Source organism: Zeugodacus cucurbitae, chromosome 2, assembly GCF_028554725.1.
Source record: "Zeugodacus cucurbitae isolate PBARC_wt_2022May chromosome 2, idZeuCucr1.2, whole genome shotgun sequence".
NCBI classification, from domain to species: Eukaryota; Metazoa; Arthropoda; class Insecta; order Diptera; family Tephritidae; genus Zeugodacus; species Zeugodacus cucurbitae.
The window spans coordinates 4465565-4485277 of NC_071667.1; the positions used below are offsets into that span (position 1 = coordinate 4465565).

At 39.7% G+C, this 19713-nt stretch overlaps 2 protein-coding genes across 2 annotated transcripts; one reads left to right on the plus strand and one right to left on the minus strand.

The window, feature by feature from the left end:
* The first annotated feature begins 15566 nt into the window (after positions 1-15566).
* On the plus strand, positions 15567-17400 carry LOC105221529 (nuclear pore complex protein Nup58). The gene is made up of 2 exons (XM_011198577.3): positions 15567-16482; positions 16535-17400. The coding sequence occupies exons 1-2, from the start codon at positions 15757-15759 to the stop codon at positions 17273-17275; spliced, it is 1467 nt and encodes a 488-aa protein (XP_011196879.1). The 5' UTR covers positions 15567-15756; the 3' UTR covers positions 17276-17400.
* A 115-nt stretch (positions 17401-17515) lies between these two features.
* Nup58 (developmentally-regulated GTP-binding protein 2) lies at positions 17516-19348 on the minus strand. The gene is made up of 4 exons (XM_011198576.3): positions 19139-19348; positions 18643-18950; positions 18010-18567; positions 17516-17938 (listed from the first exon to the last, which is right to left on the minus strand). The coding sequence occupies exons 1-4, from the start codon at positions 19200-19202 to the stop codon at positions 17777-17779; spliced, it is 1092 nt and encodes a 363-aa protein (XP_011196878.1). The 5' UTR covers positions 19203-19348; the 3' UTR covers positions 17516-17776.
* Between the last annotated feature and the right edge of the window lie 365 nt (positions 19349-19713).

Sequence of the window (19713 nt, forward strand, 5' to 3'; positions counted from 1 at the left end):
GATGATCCTGGAAGGAGTTATATCCCGAAAGGTAGAGGGAAATTACGCCACAATGGCAGAGTTTTTAATATTTTTCTTCGACAATTTTAGTAATCACATTAAATATGTATCTTTATGACAATAAAGATACGACTGAATATTTAATTATTTATATTAGAACATAAATTACTGAAAATATGCTGTTTTTTACCGGACGGAAACCATGTAACCACTGGTTTCAAAAGAAAAAAACGTTAGTTTGAAAAAGGAGCCAGCCTTAATTCCTGACATCGAATTGACGTCAGCCTATGCATGAGAAAATTTGCCTCAAGGCCAATGAGGAAGATTTCACTTTATATACAATGTATTTAGATTTAAAACAATTGTTCTCGGAATCTTCAAAGAGAGATCTCAGCAAAACATATATACATCTTTGGGCATTAGCGACGATAAGCAATAAAATCCAGACCAAATATTTCTTGTTTGTTAGAATTAAACCAAATTTGAAAAGACATTATCGAATTTTTCATGAAACATCTAGATTTTGTTAAAACTTCTTCTGTTTACATATTGATCCCATATTACCCAATTTAAAATAAGAACAAGAAACTACTTCAAAGTCACCACGTCAATAGAACTACTTTGTTCTTGGTTTAACAAAAATGTTTTTTTTTTTTTTTCAAATATATCTATCGCTGTGGTTGTTAGGCGAGCCCCTCATTTAATGATATTGCATTATTACTGCCTTGGCTCTCTCTCTCGCTTTCCCGCCGCTTTTACGTTCCACAATCGTTCATTGCATTGTTTTACAGCTGACTTTTGACTTTCTTGTTTTTTTTTTGTTTTTTTTTTTCGAACGATCAGTGAAAAACGTGTAGCTCCGCGATTGCAGGTGATGAGGTTTGGTACTTAATATAACAACAACAACAACACTCACAATTGCACTCTTTCTAAAACGCACTCATGCACTTGCCGTACATTAAACACACTAGTGCTCACGGAGACTTAAGAGTCACTCCATTAACTGTTCTGACCCGCCTCGTTGTCAACTCTCACTTTCCTCAGACACTTGAAGGTGCGTAAAAGCATGAATGGAATTCCTCTTGCTGCTGCTATGCGTGACTTAATAAGAAGCCTCGATTACTTTACCGTCGTTACTGCCTAGTCTTAATACATTACAGGTACTACATTAAACTGCCGTTATTTTTGTTATAACTGTAATATGTCAACTGCTCTGCACCGCGTTAATTCACAAACGAAATATAAATGGCAAATGAAATGCCAAAAATACCCGTTGAATATTTTGGTGGATGCTAACACTACCGATGCTGCTAATTCTGCAGCCGATTACACTGTCGCCAGCATTAGTACCAATCCGTCGCTGCTTAGCGCTTGCTGCTCCTTTCGCTGCTGCTGCTGCCGCCGCATCTAGTTATGTGCAACGGTCGCTGTGTCGACTGCGACAACCGTGTAATGGCGCCGCAGCTTGGATGGTGGCATCGCACCACCATTCATCGCATCACATCGCACACTTCTTATTCCATGCGGTTTGACTGTCCACATGTGTGCCTACTTGTCTGCCGTGTTACTGCTTGCTGCCCGCACCGTCTTCGGCATTCGTATCTACAAAAAGGCGCGCACGCTCTCCCATATCAGATCGCCGCAATCATCGCTTTGTTTGCTCATTCAGCATTGCTCCACTGTGCATGTTTAGACGGTGGCATTAATTTGAGGAAAATATTGCGAAGAAACAACTTTTTTATTCTGATAGATTTAAAAATCCTTCTATCATACCAGACGTAAATAATCTTTCTACAAAATCCATGATATAAAAAATATTTTTTGAACTTTAAATCTATCCTACTATTATAAAGAGGAAAGATTTGTATGTATGTTTGTAATGAATAATCTCAAAAACCGATTTTCCCCGAGTAACATAGGCTATATTTTTTGCAAGAATCTCAACTTTCTGGAAAAAGTTCTCAGGTGAGGGTAACAAAAAACTCGGTGATGGAGAATCTTAATCTGAAACTGATAATCGTCTTGCAAGTCATTCTTCTCTACTAGGGAGTCGAACTCTGAGCGTTCCCAACACCTTCATAGTCAAAGAGAAAGACAATGGACATCAAAGACTAGATTCGAATTGTCCTCATTTTACTTTTTTTATATGAACCCACGCAAAAAACGGGAAAGTACGTACATATGTATGAATGGGAGAGTGTGTAAAAAATTTTGAATGTTTGCTTAAACCCGTGCGAAGCCGGAGCGGTCTGCTAGTCAATTACATATTTAGAATAAAATAAGTGAAGTATCTATAATGGTTTTTTTAATTTATTCGATACAGATTGGATATTTTTATAAATATATCTAAGGTCTGCAATATAAAGGTTCTGAAGAATATTAACTATCATGAGCGTGGTTATATGAGATTCTTCTTCTTAACTGGCGTAGAAACCGCTTACGCGGTTATAGCCGAATGAGATGATGAGATTGAGAATATGAGATTATCTATGTAATTAAGATAGCATTTGGATTGCCATATAAAGTTCATTTTTCACTTAAGCTCTTTTAAACTTGAAGATTCATGTTGTACAAGCTGATCCGAAACGTAATATTCCAATCGCACCGATTACTTTTAGGCTAAAGACAACTTCAGGGCTCTGAGATTATTTCTACCATCAAAGATCAACAGTGCGACCAAGTTCTCAGTATATCCTCTAGACAATAGATCATCTGTAACTTGGTCCATTGACTATTTCAGTTCGCTATGGTGTTGAGCCCACTGTAGATGTCCGTGTGTTTTTCTTACACGCCACCATATGCGATTTGTGATCAACGAAGCATTCATTTTCCTTTGTGCAAATAGAAAAATCAACCAGCATGATAGTATGTACCAAGGAGTAGTATGAAACAAGAACAATACCAACAAACGAAATCCGAAACACCAGCAAAGCCACAATCAAGCGACGCAAGAACAACAACAGCAACAATATAAATGTTGAATAATACTACAAACACGGAGATTATAAAAGTAAAAGAGACACAAAACCCACCGAACACACACACACACACATACATGCCAGCAGCACAAACACGAATACAATCCAGTGTAACAAGAACAAATCACAAAGGCAAAGGCAAATAAGCAAAGAAATAGCATACGAAATATGTCCAAATCGAAGAAAAAAGAAAATAAAGACAAAAAAGAGCGAGTGGGGAAAATGAAGTGAAAATTTGGTCGAGAACAGAGCCGATGACAGCGGCAGTAACTTTCAGCAGCAGCAAATTCTTTGTGGCACAACACAAACGTCCATTGTTGTTGTTGTTGTTGTTTGTTTCTACTTGTTTTCGTTTGAAATGTGATTTTAAAAAGGTGTAGTGCTGCATGCTGAAAAAAAACGTTGTTGTTTTTGTTATGTGTTGCTTGTCTTACTAACGGTGCTCATTTCGTTCTGGAAGCGTTTTGTATGTTGACGCAGCCCTTTCACGAAATTGCGTAAGTCGATGTGTGTGTGCGTGTGTGTGTGCATTGAATTGTCCTTTCTAATAGCCATAACGTTGTTGTTATTGCTATTGTTGTTTATCTTTGCGCTACTGCTGCATTGTCATTGGTGTCATCAACAGCGGCACGGGAGCAGCAAAAACGCTGGCATAATCAGGCAGCGTCAACAACCAAAAGGAGCGCAGCAACAGCAACAACAATAAAGGACGTGTGCCAAATTGACGGCGCAGCATTCACATGTCACGGCGCAGGCAAACAAAGGAAGAGAGCGCGCGCACTTTGCTGCCCTCAGCGTTGACGGCGTGGTCTGCGTACACCATAACGCCGCGCCGTTGACAGTTATGACATGTAGCATGCACTGCCAAACGAAAAAAGCAACAATAACAATAAAAGCAATTTTACAACTAGCAGCATCATAATCAGCGCAAACGGTCGTCAAAACTAGCAGGCAATAAGCCAGCGCTGTGTGCCAGTCAACGGACGACTTCATCAACACCCGCTCGCACATCGCACAAACGTGCGCCGCCTTCATAAACGTCGGCATCATTAGCACCGATCAAGGGCCATCAACCGTTGTCAAGCGCCAAGGCGAAGACGGGTTCGCTGTCACGGCATAAGGACAATTTTTAATAGCTGTCGCTTGGCAAATAATGGCAAATTTTTGTGGCAAAAGAACAAAAACAAAACAAGAAGAAGCGTAAGGAAACTGTGTAATAACAATAAAGTAAATATTACGAATACCCATAAAGCGGCAAATGCACGCGTTTTCACATACTATACATACATATGTTCATACAACTGTGTGCATGTATATGTCTGTGTGCTGGCGACCCCAACATGTCTACCGCTATATGCGCGCGCCAAAAGATACCATCGCCACACAACCAACAACAAAACTGTGACCGCCAACAAACTCTGGCCACCAACTTGCCAGCTATTTACCATTTAGCCCACAATGTCGCAGCTGTTTGGGTTGGAGCAGCACTGAACGCCAGCCCCAACTACCAACTTTGTCTACTAGCAGCCATGCCAATACATATGAGTACATACACACATATGCTATAGTTATTCGCTTAAGTGAATTCAACGAACCATGGACTGCCGCAGCCCGCAATCCGCAAATCCGCAATCCGCTTGCAGCCACAATAGCCTCAGCAGCGCACAGCTGCTACACTGCATATTTGGATTTGGTCGCTGCTGTTCGTATTGGCCGTGTGTGACAGGAGCAGGAGTAGCAGTCGCGACGGCAGTCTCATCACATCACATCTTCGTTGTTGTTGTTGGTGCTATTGGCAATCGGTCGACCGCCAAAAATGCCACCAAATTTTCGCTTAGCCTGCGGCCGCGTTTGTCTGTTGGTGCAACTCCTGCGGCCATTGTTGCCTCCACTAGTTTAAGCAGTGCCCAAATTTGCTGGTATCTTGCAACATATTCCGTGGTATTTGATGTGATAAACCCGCTGCTGGTACCCAACATAACCATGTCAGTGTGTGAGTCTGCTAGTGTTAGTGGCTTTCAATTGGTTAACGAATTTATTGAAAATACAAGTTATAAACGAGAGAACTCAGCGGCAAAGTGTATGCGAAATTTTAACACATAAATCAATATATGTAGATGCAAGAATTGTATTTCCGTATCAAGTTTATGGACACAAGTAAAAAATATAAATAAAATAATAAAAAATAATTTAAGTCAATTTCAGGATAAATATTTAGAAGAACTAGTTTTCGGGTTCCCGAATATTACTGTGAAAATTTTTGTCATAATGGCAACAGTACAAGTACTGCTCCGAAGCCCTACATACTTGTGAGAAGTGACGGTCCACTCTGATAGAAGGGCGGCGCTACTAGCATACTGACTATGCGCTCGAAACTGGTAAACGAATGTCTAAATTTACTAACAATGAAATCAAGTAACTTCAAGATTAAACTCTAGGCAAGTCTGTCTCACCTACGGTGGAATAGAACAAGTAGGAGCACTGCTGTCTTCGTGTGCTTTACTACTGGAACTCAGCCTCAGCTGAGCTTAGCAAGCGCTGATCAGCCACTAGCAACTTCCTATTCGTATCCCTCTGAGCTATAGGGAGCTCTTCGCCCTAGGTACAGTACTACTTCCCCTAGCTATAGGGATTGAAACTAACCTTTGTCCCATTGGGGGTTTCACACAGTTATATTAAAAATTGTAATGGACGCCGGCAGTTGTAGCAGTTGCTTGAAAGAAGATTGGACCGCCTTTGCGAGATCGATACTACAATATATTGTATCCCACATTTTTGAACACACTAGGGAATTAGCGAAAATATAAGTAACAACTATAGAGATTTCGATAGGTGCAGAGTTGATTTCACAAAGGACCGACTCATAAAGTCTAAGCATGCCCCCTCTTTTGGAGATTATCCTAATCTAATTTAGGAATTAATAATATTTCGGTAAATTAAATTGGGGATACATCTTTATTAAAATCGGTTAAAGCGGTTTTCTTCATAATGTACTTGACAATCAGAGTCGTTGTGAAAAAATAATTTAAATTTCAAATCCTTAGGAAACATAAGCAGAGTTGATACACAGAACCAAGTATATACCTCATGTGGCTTCCCAACTTTGGGCATACAATGAATGACAACCAGCCGAGTTGTCCATAGCTAAAGGTTCCCTTGAGGAATCCGGAACCGAAACCTGGAGACGCTTGCATCAAGAATTAATAATAATTGTGATGAAGCAGTTGGGATTCAAAGGAATTCAGAACTACTCTTTTTGCTAAACAGTCCAACATCGAATCATGCTAAATTAATGTGATATACATGATGTTATTATGTACAGAGCACAAATCTCACATAGCTATGCATCTATGTATGGACAAGTTTACTTCGCAATAAAGCGCATATGTTCATGAGCATGTCTATGCTAGTAGAGTGTGGACAAACATGGACAACATTAACGTAACGATTACAACCACAAGCGGCCCTTATGAGTACGTGCTCCCTCAAAGAGAGCTCATCCCAACCGTTGGCAAACACTTGCCACATCAGGCAGGACATTCGCAGGATGCGCTGCTGCAGTGATGGCGCGCAAAGTGAATACAAACAAATATGGCTCAGTGCATATGCAACGACAGCAACAATCACGACGGTGCAAAATAATGATGGCATGCAGTGGCCTTTGGTGGCATGTTGCAATGTCGCCAAACAAACTACACTCACACTCGCGCTCGTATGCATGTAATCCCGAATGAGTTGGCATGCATGCATGTGTACAAAAGGAACTACTTCATCATCACCAGCAGCACTAACAAATGTCAACAACAATAATATCATGCGCCAACAATACCAACAACAATGTTAGCGCCGAGGAAATCATGCAGAAATCACTAGCACAGCTAGTCGCCGTTAGCAGCCAAATTTGCGGTCGATTTGAAGAGGCGAGTGGAAGTGGTAGGAAGGATCATCATCGTTGCACTCTGTATTATCGTGTGGCCAGAAATTTGCTAACTCAAAGGCCAGTAACTGCTACACAGCACTATGAATTCACGAAACACATGACCATGGCTGCGGCAGCATTTTGGTGGAGCCAGTCAAGCATGCAGTGCTTCACCACAACATTGCGACAAACTTGCAGTCGCGGAATTTCAAGCTGCTGCAACAACAACAAAAACATGGCTATAACTGCGTTCATCGAAGTTTGAGTAACTGTATTTTCGCGCGTCGAACGCGAATTCCCCCGTAAACTGCCTGCTCCTACAGATAGGCATCCAGCAGTGATAGTCCGTTCACTCTGCACATCATTCCACAGCCACTACTGTGGTCTTTGGTTGGCATGTGCGCATATTAGCGCTATTATCACTACACCAACCTCGCTCTTTATTTGTACGAAGTTTGTTTGGTGTTTTTAATTTTGTCCATTTTGCAGTGACTGTTGGGTCTTATGAGGGAAAGCTTGAAATATTTAGCATTAATTTGGTATTTAATATTTGTCATTTCTAAGAGCAGCTACTGATGTCCGTCCACCAAGCAACCATGCTGCAGTTGAGTCTGAGTTGATTGAAGCAAAAAAGAGTCACTTCCGCAACCAAAATGGACCTTTTTTTGTTGATGAACTTTCAGTGAGCTGCCATTCTGCCCGGTTGCCAGTGAACTCTGTGTGGCCTTTTACTTTTGAGTTAATCACTTGTTTGCTTTTCAGTGGTTCGGCACATAATATGCTGGTGTTGTGTTAATAGAGTTTACCAAAGTTGCAAAGGAAGTTTAGTAAAACAACAGCTGCAACATTCCTTCATATTACTGAGGAAGCTCTTACTTCAAAATAAGACAAAAAATATAAATAAAATCAACGCATCACTTAACATAAAATAGAAATGGACACAGTTTCACATTTTGCTACAGTTACAAAACTTTAAACATCCGGATCTGTAACATAAATTGATGTTTTTTTTTTTTAAATAAAAATTTAATATCATAGACAAAACTTCTGGCTTTCAAAGGCTACTTTTCATAGTTTTGACGAAACCTTTCGATGGAGTTCAAAATATCGGGTGTTCCAAGTAGATCCTTTTTCAACAGCCTTTGTTTGTCAGATCACGCGTGAATCATGTCAAGTTGTCATGCTATTGTTTGGCATTTGATCATGAAAAGACTAGAGACCTCCAAACGACATCGCTTCGCTCTATGGGCTCTTAAAAAGTTCCAAGAACATCCTACCTTTTCGAACAAAATTCTGTTCAGCGATGAGACCCATTTCTGGCTCAACAAAAATCTTCAAAAAATCTTAAACTTAAAGATCAGTCAGTTCTGTGTATTCTTATATTCCGAATTCCATCTTATGTATCTTACATGATAATCAGAGCATCATAAACCACCTCAAAAACTGCGCGTGGTTCATTGTCAAGAACCACTCACACATTCGTTCTTTCCGCAAACGTATCACATCCGTTTCGTTTTCCGGCAAAAATTTATGAAATCAATCGACACTATTCACTCACAGCTACTTTATCACTTCCAAGCCATAACAGCGACAACAAAAACAACTTTATCGATGGCGGTTGTGACAATATTTGTATGGATGATTTCAAGCCGTTGACAGTTAAGCAGCCCAACGATTGGTGGCTTCGATTTATGCCAGCAATTGCCAAAATCGCTGAAAGCGGAACGAGTTTAGGGTGGATATGTACGAATATGTTTGAAGAAGGGGATAGGGGATGTAAACTGCCAGCTAATGCACAACATATGGTGGAGTGAATGAAATGGCTGAATAGCAGATGATGATTCGAATATATGGCGAAAATTGCAATGCAATGATGAATGCAAACAATAATAATGAACTTAGGCAATAATAACAATAGTAGCAATATATTCATAGCATGAGGAATTTTACTGCTAGCAAAAAGAAATAGGGGTACTGTTTTCGCCATTGCCTAAAGGAAGTATACATAAATTTACATTTCCAGTGATCAATGGAAGCTAATGTAGCTGAAGGACAACTAAAATTTTAACGGAAATAAGCAGATTAAACTTTCATATTAACTAAATATTAAAAATAAGAATAAAAATTAATAATAAAGACATATGATTTCAATAAAATAAAAATTTAGTTATGATAAAATATAATTTATCATTTATTTTTTACTCACTTGCCTTCACTTGAGCAGAAATGTTCGAGTTTTCATCATGCTTAAAACACTGTGCCACGTTACAATCACATCGCTGTTATCACAAACAAAACTTTGCGCAGCATCACTTTGTACAGCAGACTTCCAAACGAACGAGCGCAAACGAGCCCTTGGCAGAGCGCATACAAGAACGTGAACAGCCAACGCCGACCGTTGCTAGATGAACTCCACATTTGACAGCGACCAATACCAACATCTGTCATTGTTTGACAATTTAACCGGCGGCTAAAAAGTTCGCAGCAGTAAGTGCCAAAAGCGCTTGTAGTTTATCACTCATGGTCATGCAGTTGTTGGGGAAGCACTGCAACCAACCAATGAAGTTGCTAGTTGTTGTTGTTTTATTGACACTACAGCTACTGTTCGAGTGTGATTAATAGCATCAGCAGTTAAACGGCGAAAAATCCCCACTGTATACCCACACAGCCCCAGGACACTCACCTACAGAGTCAGAGTCAGACTCAGTTTCAAAAGATGGGTGGCCACACAAAGATGATACCGTCGACGCTTTGGGGGCAATTACATTGTTTATGCTCCCATTTTTACTTGAAGACATAGTATATTTGCTTGTTATTATTATTATTTGCTTATTTATACAACACATCGTTAGCGCTTGCGGGCATTGGCTCCACCAGCGGAAGTTGCATTATTTGTATCCATCACTTTTTATTTACACAACAAAACACCCCTGCGCTCTGGTTCGCAACTAACCGCGTTGCAGCATCTGGTCATTGTCCTTAAACTCACACCATCATCCAACAATCGAAACACAGAACACTTAAATCAACAGCGCATTGGCACTTATGTTCTTCTGATTCCACTTTATATTTTACGCTTCAGTTTTTACTTCCCTACGGCGCTTGCAACTGTCACAGCACTTGACGCACTCCATCAGCTGCCTGTATCGGTTTTTGACTTTGATTGCATGTTTAAAGGTTTGCGTCTGACACTTGCTGTCATTAATTCTGCACACACTTTATCATTTTCGTTTTTTCAGCGATTTTTTGTTAATTTTTCTTTGCCGGTTCAATTACTACACTTTCCGTTTGAGAGCCACACTCACTGTTGTACACTGCTGTTACGTAGATATGTTATACTTCTGTCGGTGATTTGTCGTCGCCTTCCGTTTCCCGTTGCCTTAAATGAAATTTGTCAAATTGCCACATTGCGATAATCTTAAAGTTTACACCAGTCACTTTCCGTTCACTTTATCACCGTTTAATTCACAATTAAATTAGTCAAGCTTTTGACATTTCGCTGCTAATTTAATGAATTTCTTATGTAAATTTCGCGGCAGAGAGCCACACACACACACACTTTGTTTTAACGCTTTGCGCAGCGCGCCTTCCACTGTTGGCATTTTGCCTTCATCGCACTCCGTCTGTCAACTCAATTCATCAACATTGCCCAGCATGTAAATTGTGTTGTCCAGTCCTTGTTTCTATATTATTTTTGTTGTAGTTTTTATTAGTGACGCACAATATGCTTGTGGCTTCTTCTATGGCTTTGATTTATTATTGTTGCTCATTTTAGATTTATGCTTCATTCATTATTGGCGCACAACAATTCACAAAATTGTATGACTTCTGTCTTGTGTCTTCTGTCGCTGTGTTGTATTTGTTATTTATTTTGTGTTGAGTGTACACTGATTGTCTTGTTCGAAAAGTTTTTGCACAATTGTCTTGTAATTGCTGTTCTATTAACGGTTTTATCGCGTCAATCAGTGCCACACGAAACACAAATGAACTGCGCCGCCCACTCACTCACGCGTTAACTGTCGGTCATTAGTGCTTCTTCATGCCGCAGTATGCTGTTCACCTCTCAATTACGTTGCACAAATACACATTTGATAAATTGTCATTTATTTAGTAATTTTCAGTTTTTATTTTCCAATCTCAAGAGGAATCAATCCTTTGGTCGAGATCGTATTTTTAGAGCAGTAGAAACTAGATTGCACAGTCGCTGGAATTTATTAGGCATCAGTCTAATCGTAGTCTTTTCGTTCTCATTTTTCAAAAGCTTCCCTTCACTTAAGGCACTGTAATGAACTCATAGGATCGGCTATGTTCATATCCTGTGAGTCTTATGCCACTTAATCAGACTGCTAATAAGTTTCATATTCTAAATACAAATCATTGCGATCGCCTTCAATTTTATTAACCTTTCAATGCAGAATGTATCTTATACCTATTCCGTTTTCCTTCTTCTTTGTACGTCCCCATGAGCTTCATTTAATATTTCTTGACCATTAGGGGTCATCCGTGGGTGTTGTTTCTTATTCATTGATTATTCGTTTTTATGTGTTGGGTCCCAAACCCTACGCACAACCGCATAAGCGGGATTCGCCTTCTCACTTTAGCTCGCTTCCAGACGGATATCTGTTGGCTACCCAGAGGATACTTGGTCTAAGACCGGAAGTCGTGAGCTACTTTAGCCACATGCAAAAGAATTGTTCCTGGTCACTCCCAAGTGAATCACAGTCCGATACTTTCCTCACTTACGTGAACTTCTACATATGACTCCATCCTCCATCCTTTATGCCGCGATGTCTGAATTTGGTATCCCCGCAAAATTAATACGGTTGTGTAAGCTGACGTTGACCAACACCAAAAGCTCCGTCAGGATCGGGAAGGACCTCTCCGAGCCTTTCGATACCAAACGAGGTTTCAGACAAGGTGACTCACTATCGTGCGACTTCTTTAACTTGATGCTGGAAAAAATAGTTCGAGCCGCAGAGCTAAACAGAGAAGATACAATTTTTTATAAAAGTGTACAGCTACTGGCGTGCGCCGATGATGTCATTGGAAACAACACCCGTGCCGTTAGTTCTGCTTTTTCCCGCCTGGATAAGGAAGCGAAGCGAATGGGTCTGGTGGTGAACGAGGACAAGACGAAATATCTCCTGTCATCAAACAAACAGTCAGCGCATTCGCGTCTTGGCTCCCACGTCACTGTTGACAGTCATAACTTTGAAGTTGTAGATAATTCCGTATACCTAGGAACCAGCATTAACACCGATAATAATGTCAGCCTTGAAATCCAACGCATAATCACTCTTGCCAACAGGTGCTACTGTGGACTGAGTAGGCAATTGAAAAGTAAAGTCCTCTCTCGGCGAACAAAAACTAAACTCTACAAGTCCCTCATCATTCCCGTCCTAATTTATGGTGCAGAAGCGTGGACGGTGTCAACATCCGATGAGACGGCACTAGGAGTTTTCGAGAGAAAGGTTTTGCGGAAGATTTATGGTCCCTTAAACATTGGCAACGGCGAATACCGCAGAAGATGGAATGATGAGCTGTATGTGTTATTCGACGACATAGACATAGTCCAGCGAATAAAAAGACAGCGGCTACGCTGGCTGGGTCATGTTGTTCGAATGGACGAAAGTGCCCCAGCTCAGAAAGTTTTCGATGCAGTACCCGCTGGTGGAAGCCGAGGAAGAGGGAGACCTCCACTCCGATGGAAGGACCAGATGGAGAAGGACCTGTCTTCACTTGATATTACCAATTGGCGCCAAACTGCCAAAAGAAAAGATGCGTGGCGCGCTGTTGTGGACTCGGCTATAACCGCGTAAGCGGTTTCTACACCAGTCAAGAAGAAGAAGATTAGGGGTCATCAATGGAGCTTGCCCAACAGGTACTTCAAAATCTGCTTACCTCGAAGGATGTATTTCAAGTGTAAGTAGTAGATTCTCTCTTTTCGTCGATTGTAAAGGCTTCACATAGTCTCATGGTACATTTCGTCGAAATTTGGAAATTTGAATCAATTTACATACAAGAAGCATAATGAAATAATGGCATAAATGAGCAAAGTAAAACCGGAATGTGGCTCAATAAAAACGGTAACATATGTGCAACTGTAATTCGTTCGACCACAAATTTGGGAAATCTTTCATATCATCTGCTCCATTTCTATTCAAAACAAGCAACATTTGTAGTTCGGCATTTTTTGCGGCAATTTTCTCGGCGATAAGAACCGCCGGCTTCATTTGGCTATCAGATTGCCATTTCGCATTTAATTAACTTTCATACGGCAGTCATTTTCGTGGCAGTTTACGCGCTATACGCCTATGGCGTATCTATTTAAGGACACACGCATGTTCCGTGGTGGCCATAGTTCCAATAGCCATGACCAGTTAATGAAACGCGAATAAAATCCTAACGGTTATTGTGTTCAACGAAACGTTAAACGAAAATAACCACTAAAAACCGATGACTGAGCATGAAACAAAAGATCGGATAACGATGCGTTGTCGTTGTCGTTGCCGTTGGTGGTGGCGCATGGTTAATGAGCAATAACCATATTTGTGCTAAGATAGTCAAGCTTCAAATGGATATGGCAACTTAGGTGTGGGAACTGTAGCAAATAGCATTTTTAGTCATAATAACTAGCAGCTTATGCAGCTATAACTGGAAGTTATTTAATCTTCGGCTTAATAATCCAAGAGATTATCGAGAATTACAAAGAAATGAAGCTGCATTTTCATGCAATAAAGATGGAGGCCAATATGCGTATATGCGAAGAGCTTGAAATGTTTGCAAGGAGAAAGAGTGCTAGTAAATTCCTATGAAGGGTCTGACAATTTACCGAAGATATAAATACCAAAGCTTATTTCCGTAAGAAGAGAACAGGCGATTCACTGAATGAAGTCCAACATTTTTTAAGTAGTGAACATCTTCAGTCGTAAACTTAGACTAAAGTAAACAATTCAATCAATCAATCCATTGATCTTTAGAATAGGAAAAGAAACGAGCCTAATGGGTTAGTTGTTGAATAACATGATCTCCAAATTTCAATTAAGCAGTCTGCACAGTTCAGCCATGACTTCCATTTGCTGTTGACATATCTTCTAATTCTTACCGGAGAGAATTACTTTCCGCTCAGATGGCGCTAGAGAAGTTAAGTTCTCTTTTAGGACCCATCCTAAAAAATGACGAAGAGCGTGGGTAAAAAAAGTAGAATCGACATTGTAAGGAATTTTAATACTCGATTATTATAAAAGTACATCTGTCAACTTTGTAACATTTTTTTCAAAGTGCAGAACGACCTGCATAACAGTCCCACCCACCCATCACATCACATAGCTCTTATCGCGGCGCGGAGATACGCGTTTCGAAAGTAAGCATTTGTTTAAGTTGTGCGCTTCTCTGCGCTCCACTTCGTAGCCAGCAACGTTTATCGCTCCCTTCAACACTTAATTTGACGATAATAGCTGCTCTAATGATGTGTCTCTACCCTTCCAGGAAGAAAGAAACCATCTCGGCATGCTTAACCCCAGCTTCGCAGATTTTCATATGAAAATTTTCAATTTTGTTGCAGCCTTTTGGGCGTTTAGCAAAGCGCGAAATTCACAAATGGTATTACAATATAATAATCTTTGTTATATCTTAATGGGGCGTTTTTCGCGCTTAAATGCTCGCGCATAATAGAATACCGTTCATATCCTTGTCAAAATGCTGGCTGTGGCTGGGTTTTAAACGCGACGCGTTATTTTTGTTGGCAAGCATGTATGGTTACGTTGTCGGTGTCTGGTGCGGACTTCGTTTGCTTACTGACGCGAAGTTTTGAGCAGAAGGAGTTAAACGCTGCTCAAACATGATGAAAGGTTGTGTTGCACACATTTGCCCCGCTCGTGTTATCAATCGCCTTTTGAAATAATGGCGTCAGGCTACTGAAAGTAAAAAACGCAGTTCCTCTTCCGTTTCATGACATCTTACGGATGCACAATTGTTTGGAAGAAAGTAGACGCGCCGCCACAAACACTTTTACTCATGACTTCAGCTTGATTTTGAATTTATGCATATGTATAGCCTATGCCTGTATTCCCTTATATATTATATATAGATAAGAAAAATTATTAGATATATATTATATTAATGCCTATATCAACATCTCTACATACAATGAGTATACTTGTGAACGCATTTAATTTCCTTCGAAGGCAAAAAAAACTCCAATAAACACTGATAACATACATATGTAAGTATAAACATACATACATATGTGTATATGTAGATTTCAAGGGAATTTAGCAAGTCCAATGAATTGTAAAAAATTTGATTAGAATTACAAAGCAGCATCTTTGGAATCAAAATTATATAAATAATAATAATATTTACTCATATATTATAAGTAAGCACGACAATAAATAAAAATTTAATAAAAACACATTTAGATTTCCTTGCACTATTTACAATAATAATAAATTATTAAATATTTATTTAAAGATTTTTTCTCTTATTGCATTTTCAATAGATAACTTTTATTATGTTTAAAATTTTAATGAATAATTGTTAATATTTTGTTACTTCCTTATTTTCAAATATTTGCCATTATTCATCTTATTTCAAATATTCCTTCATAGTTTCATAAAATTTGAAAAACTAGTCTAAAAAATACCACTACTGGTTTCCAGTTATTGTGAATTGATTACACTCGCAATAGTTTACTGACAATCCTTTTGTAAGCAGCTGTCAACAGCAACAAATTAGCTCAAATGCTCGCGCTAAAAATTTAAAGAGTATTTCATAAACTTATTAAATTATTAAGTGTTTTCAGAAAAAAAATCGTGAAAATAAATTAATTGTTGAGATATTAGCAAAGCAACTGTGAACATGTCTGGATTTTCTTTTGGAAACCCGTCACAACAACAGGCGGCTGGTTTTAGTTTCGGCACTTCTGCAGCACCGGCCGCAGCTAGCACGCCAGCATTTGGAGCTGCTGCAGCGCCTACGTTTGGTGCGAATGCTGCAACTGCCACCACCGGCTTTGGCGCAACCGGATTTGGAGCAGCTACGACGGCACAAGCGCCTGCATTTGGAGCAACCGCAAATCCAACAGCGACCGTAGCACCATTTGGTGCAAGTGCTACAACTGCAGCACCTGCTTTTGGGGCTCCACCTACTGCCGCTGTAGCGCCCACCTTTGGTACAGCGGCTCCCACATTCGGTGCAACAGCCGTCAGCAGCGCAGCACCGTCTTTTAACTTTGGTGGTTTGGGGGGAACAGCTACAACAGCGAATGCGCCAACGAGTGCAGCACCAGCATTTGGTTTTGGCGGACTTGGTGGTACGGCTGCTACGAGTACGGCGACATCAACTGCACCGACGCTCGGTTTCAGTGGTCTAGGTGGTGGTTTGTCGTTTGGTAAACCCGCAGGCACAACGACATCCGCTAGTTTAAATTTCGGCACAACAACAACTTCAGTTGCAACAGGCGGAATGTGGAAGCCAGCTGCCACCTCAACCACGGCGACTGCTACACCGTTTGTTGGTCTGGGTGGTGTTGATGTAAGTTCAACGCAACCAAAAGCGGGCGATCTAAAACAAGACAGCGTCAAGGTAAATTTGTTGCTTTTCATATTGAATTGTCTTTTAATGATTTTATTTGCAGATAAAAGAAACTATTGTGCCAGATGAGATCGCAAAAACTGTTGACACTCTTAAATCGCACATAAAAGCACAAAAAACACTTTCCTCAGATATTGGACGCACATCTACTTCGAAACTGTCCAATGTATCCAACGAAATAAACAATATCCAATGGGCACTCCAGGAGATTTCCAACTCGGTGGACACCAACTACAAACAAATAAAGCTGCTGCGTAAGGAAACCTCAAAAACCATACAGGCTGTGGAAATGGCGCAGCGTACACAGGATACGCCAGCTGGGCTACAATTTGAAAATACAGCTCCCTTTCAATTCTTCCTCAGTTTAGTAGCCAAGTATGAGCAGGATTTGATCAACTTTCGTCAGCAAATTGCGTTAACTGAGCACCATATGCGCTCGCTAACCAATCCGCAAACAGTATCCCCCGACGATTTGAAACGTGGCTTCCGACAAATAAACGAGAGCTTCGTTTCGCTCGCCGGACGTTTGCACGAATTGCACCAGAAAGTGGAGACGCAGAAAGAACAATTCCTGAACTTACGAAAATATCGCCTGCGCGATACTACAAATGTATTTGCCAAGATCGACAATCCCGAAAGCAAGGTCGACACAGCGAATATCACCTGCGGACCGACACCGTTTTCCAATATTTCTGCAATGAGCGCATTTGGAAAGAGCTTTAACAACGCATCGGCAGCAGCGGCGGGAAGGACTGGGAACGCTGCGACGGCTGGTGCTAAATGATTGAGTGAATGAGAATGATATTGTTAAGGAAATGTTTTCTCTGATAATGTTTGGATATAACCGTTAACACTTTATTGCAAATCGTTTTTAATAAAAGAAAGCACTTTTTGAAAATTCTGAAATAATTTCTTTGAATAGTAAACACAAATTTGGCTTCTTAAAATATTGCAATTTGTCCCGAATAAAAGATTGATTAACTTCCCCATCTTCATATGTATATAGTAATAAAATTAATTTGTATTAAGCTACTGCTCAGCAACAATTTGTTATATTTAGCAAGCGATATAGTTCATTATTCTATGCATGTTTCGCAACACTCTTCCGGAATACATACAAAAGTAATTATTTTTTACTCTCTGATTTTATGAACATGTTTATATTTTTAATAGGTAATAATAAATGTAATTAAAGTGTTTATTGGAAGGCCTATAATTCGCCAATGAAAAATCAACGTTCAACACAATCTCAACGCATATTCTTAATAAATATCATCAGTGTTTATCATTTCTTAACAACTTGTATGACATCCTCATCGGCCATAATATGCGATATGCCAACGCGTTGTGGCGAGTACTTTGTGGAAGTACCCCAAACAAGTCCATATTTAAATTGAGCAGCTAGTGTACGATGTATAGCATGGCATACATGTTCAACTGTAACACCCTGTAAAGACACAAATGCAGAAATTTCATTTATGTAAAATTCTATCGAGTACAAGTGTTCACTTAACATACCCTCCGCAAAATCAAACCATCATCAAAATCTGGTGGTGCACCTGGTTTCTTTGTATAAACCCTTATTAGCTGCAACGCATCCCACAAGGCCTCTAACAGGTAGTCCAAATTTAATTTCATGTTGCAACTGACCACTATCGAGTTGGGTTGTCGCGCTAAACGATCGACCTCTTCAATTGAAATCTGATCGATTTTGTTGTACACGTACAAGCAGGGCAAATATACACGGTTGGCCGTCACTACATCGATAAATTCATCCTCAGTACAATCTTCGCGGAACAGTACCTCCGCATTGAAAATTTTAAATGAGTGTAAAATAGTTTGTACCATTTTCTCATTGCAACGCGACAGCGCACATGTGGAGTTAAAGCTAAGGCCACCACCCTTCTTCTGCTTGAAGTAAATGTTTGGTTTGCGTTTGTTGAGTCTTATGCCCACTGATTCCAACTCACGTTCCAGTAAATCACGATGTACATTCGGTTTGGTAGCGTCCAACATCATGATGACCAAATCGGCCGTACGCGCTACGGCGATAACCTGACGACCGCGACCTTTACCCTTAATTGTGCGGAAATCAAAAAATACTCGTTATTAAACTAGTTAAAAGTGATTTCTGTAAAAAAAAACAATTACCTGAGCGGCACCTTCTATAATTCCAGGCAAATCTAGTAATTGTATATTAGCACCCTTGTGCTCAATGACACCGGGGATACAAGTGAGCGTGGTGAACTCATAGTTGGCCGCTTCAGATTCAGTCTTGGTTAGCGTAGACAACAAAGTGGACTTACCAACCGAAGGGAAACCAATTAACGCGACTCGCGCATCACCACTTTTCAAAACATCAAAACCATCTCCCTTTTCACCTTTTTTTGATGGTTCCAATAACTGAGAGCGATATTTGGCAAGCTTCGCTTTCAAAAGACCCAAGTGATATTCGGTTGCTGGTATATGAAAAATAATTTAAAGATATTAATATTATCAGCATACTTAATTTTTAAAATGGTTTTATTTACTTTACGTCAAGAGTTAACCTACAAGCGAGTTTGTGACAATAAAAACAACAATTTGCCAGCGGAGCACGGACTAGTGTGTAGTGCGGCCACACCATACATTCTGCTAACCAGCTTACCTTTGTTTTTTTGAGTACGAGCAATTTCCTTCTCTATTTCTGAGATCTTATCCAAGATACCCATCTCTGCCGTCTATTTTATTTGCAATTATAGTAATTACTAGCAGTACATTTATTATTTTTTGAATGAAATTTACTTTTCACTGTCGCCTGGTTTATAAATCGCTTACTACTGCCTCAGTCGACGTCGCTGCTGTCGGCTAGCATATATGCGCTACGACAGCTGTCAAACATTTGTGAATGGGTCTTTAAAAACATTCACAATAAATATCAGATTATTTAAATTCTCACCATAAAATAATTTCATATATGTATATATAAATTAAAACTTAAATTCATTTCAATCAATTTGAAAGTATATTCTCTTGGCTACAATTATTGTTATGGTGACATAAAAAAATATATATTTTTTATTTAAATTTTAGTTAAATATTCTTTCAGATTTAATTAATTTTTATTTTATATACTAATATTTTAGTTAAAAGAGTGCATTAAAGTAATTAAAAGAGAAAGCATGCACAAGGCAAATGCTTGGTGCAATTCATCTTCACCAGCGCGCTTTCGATCTGCAAATT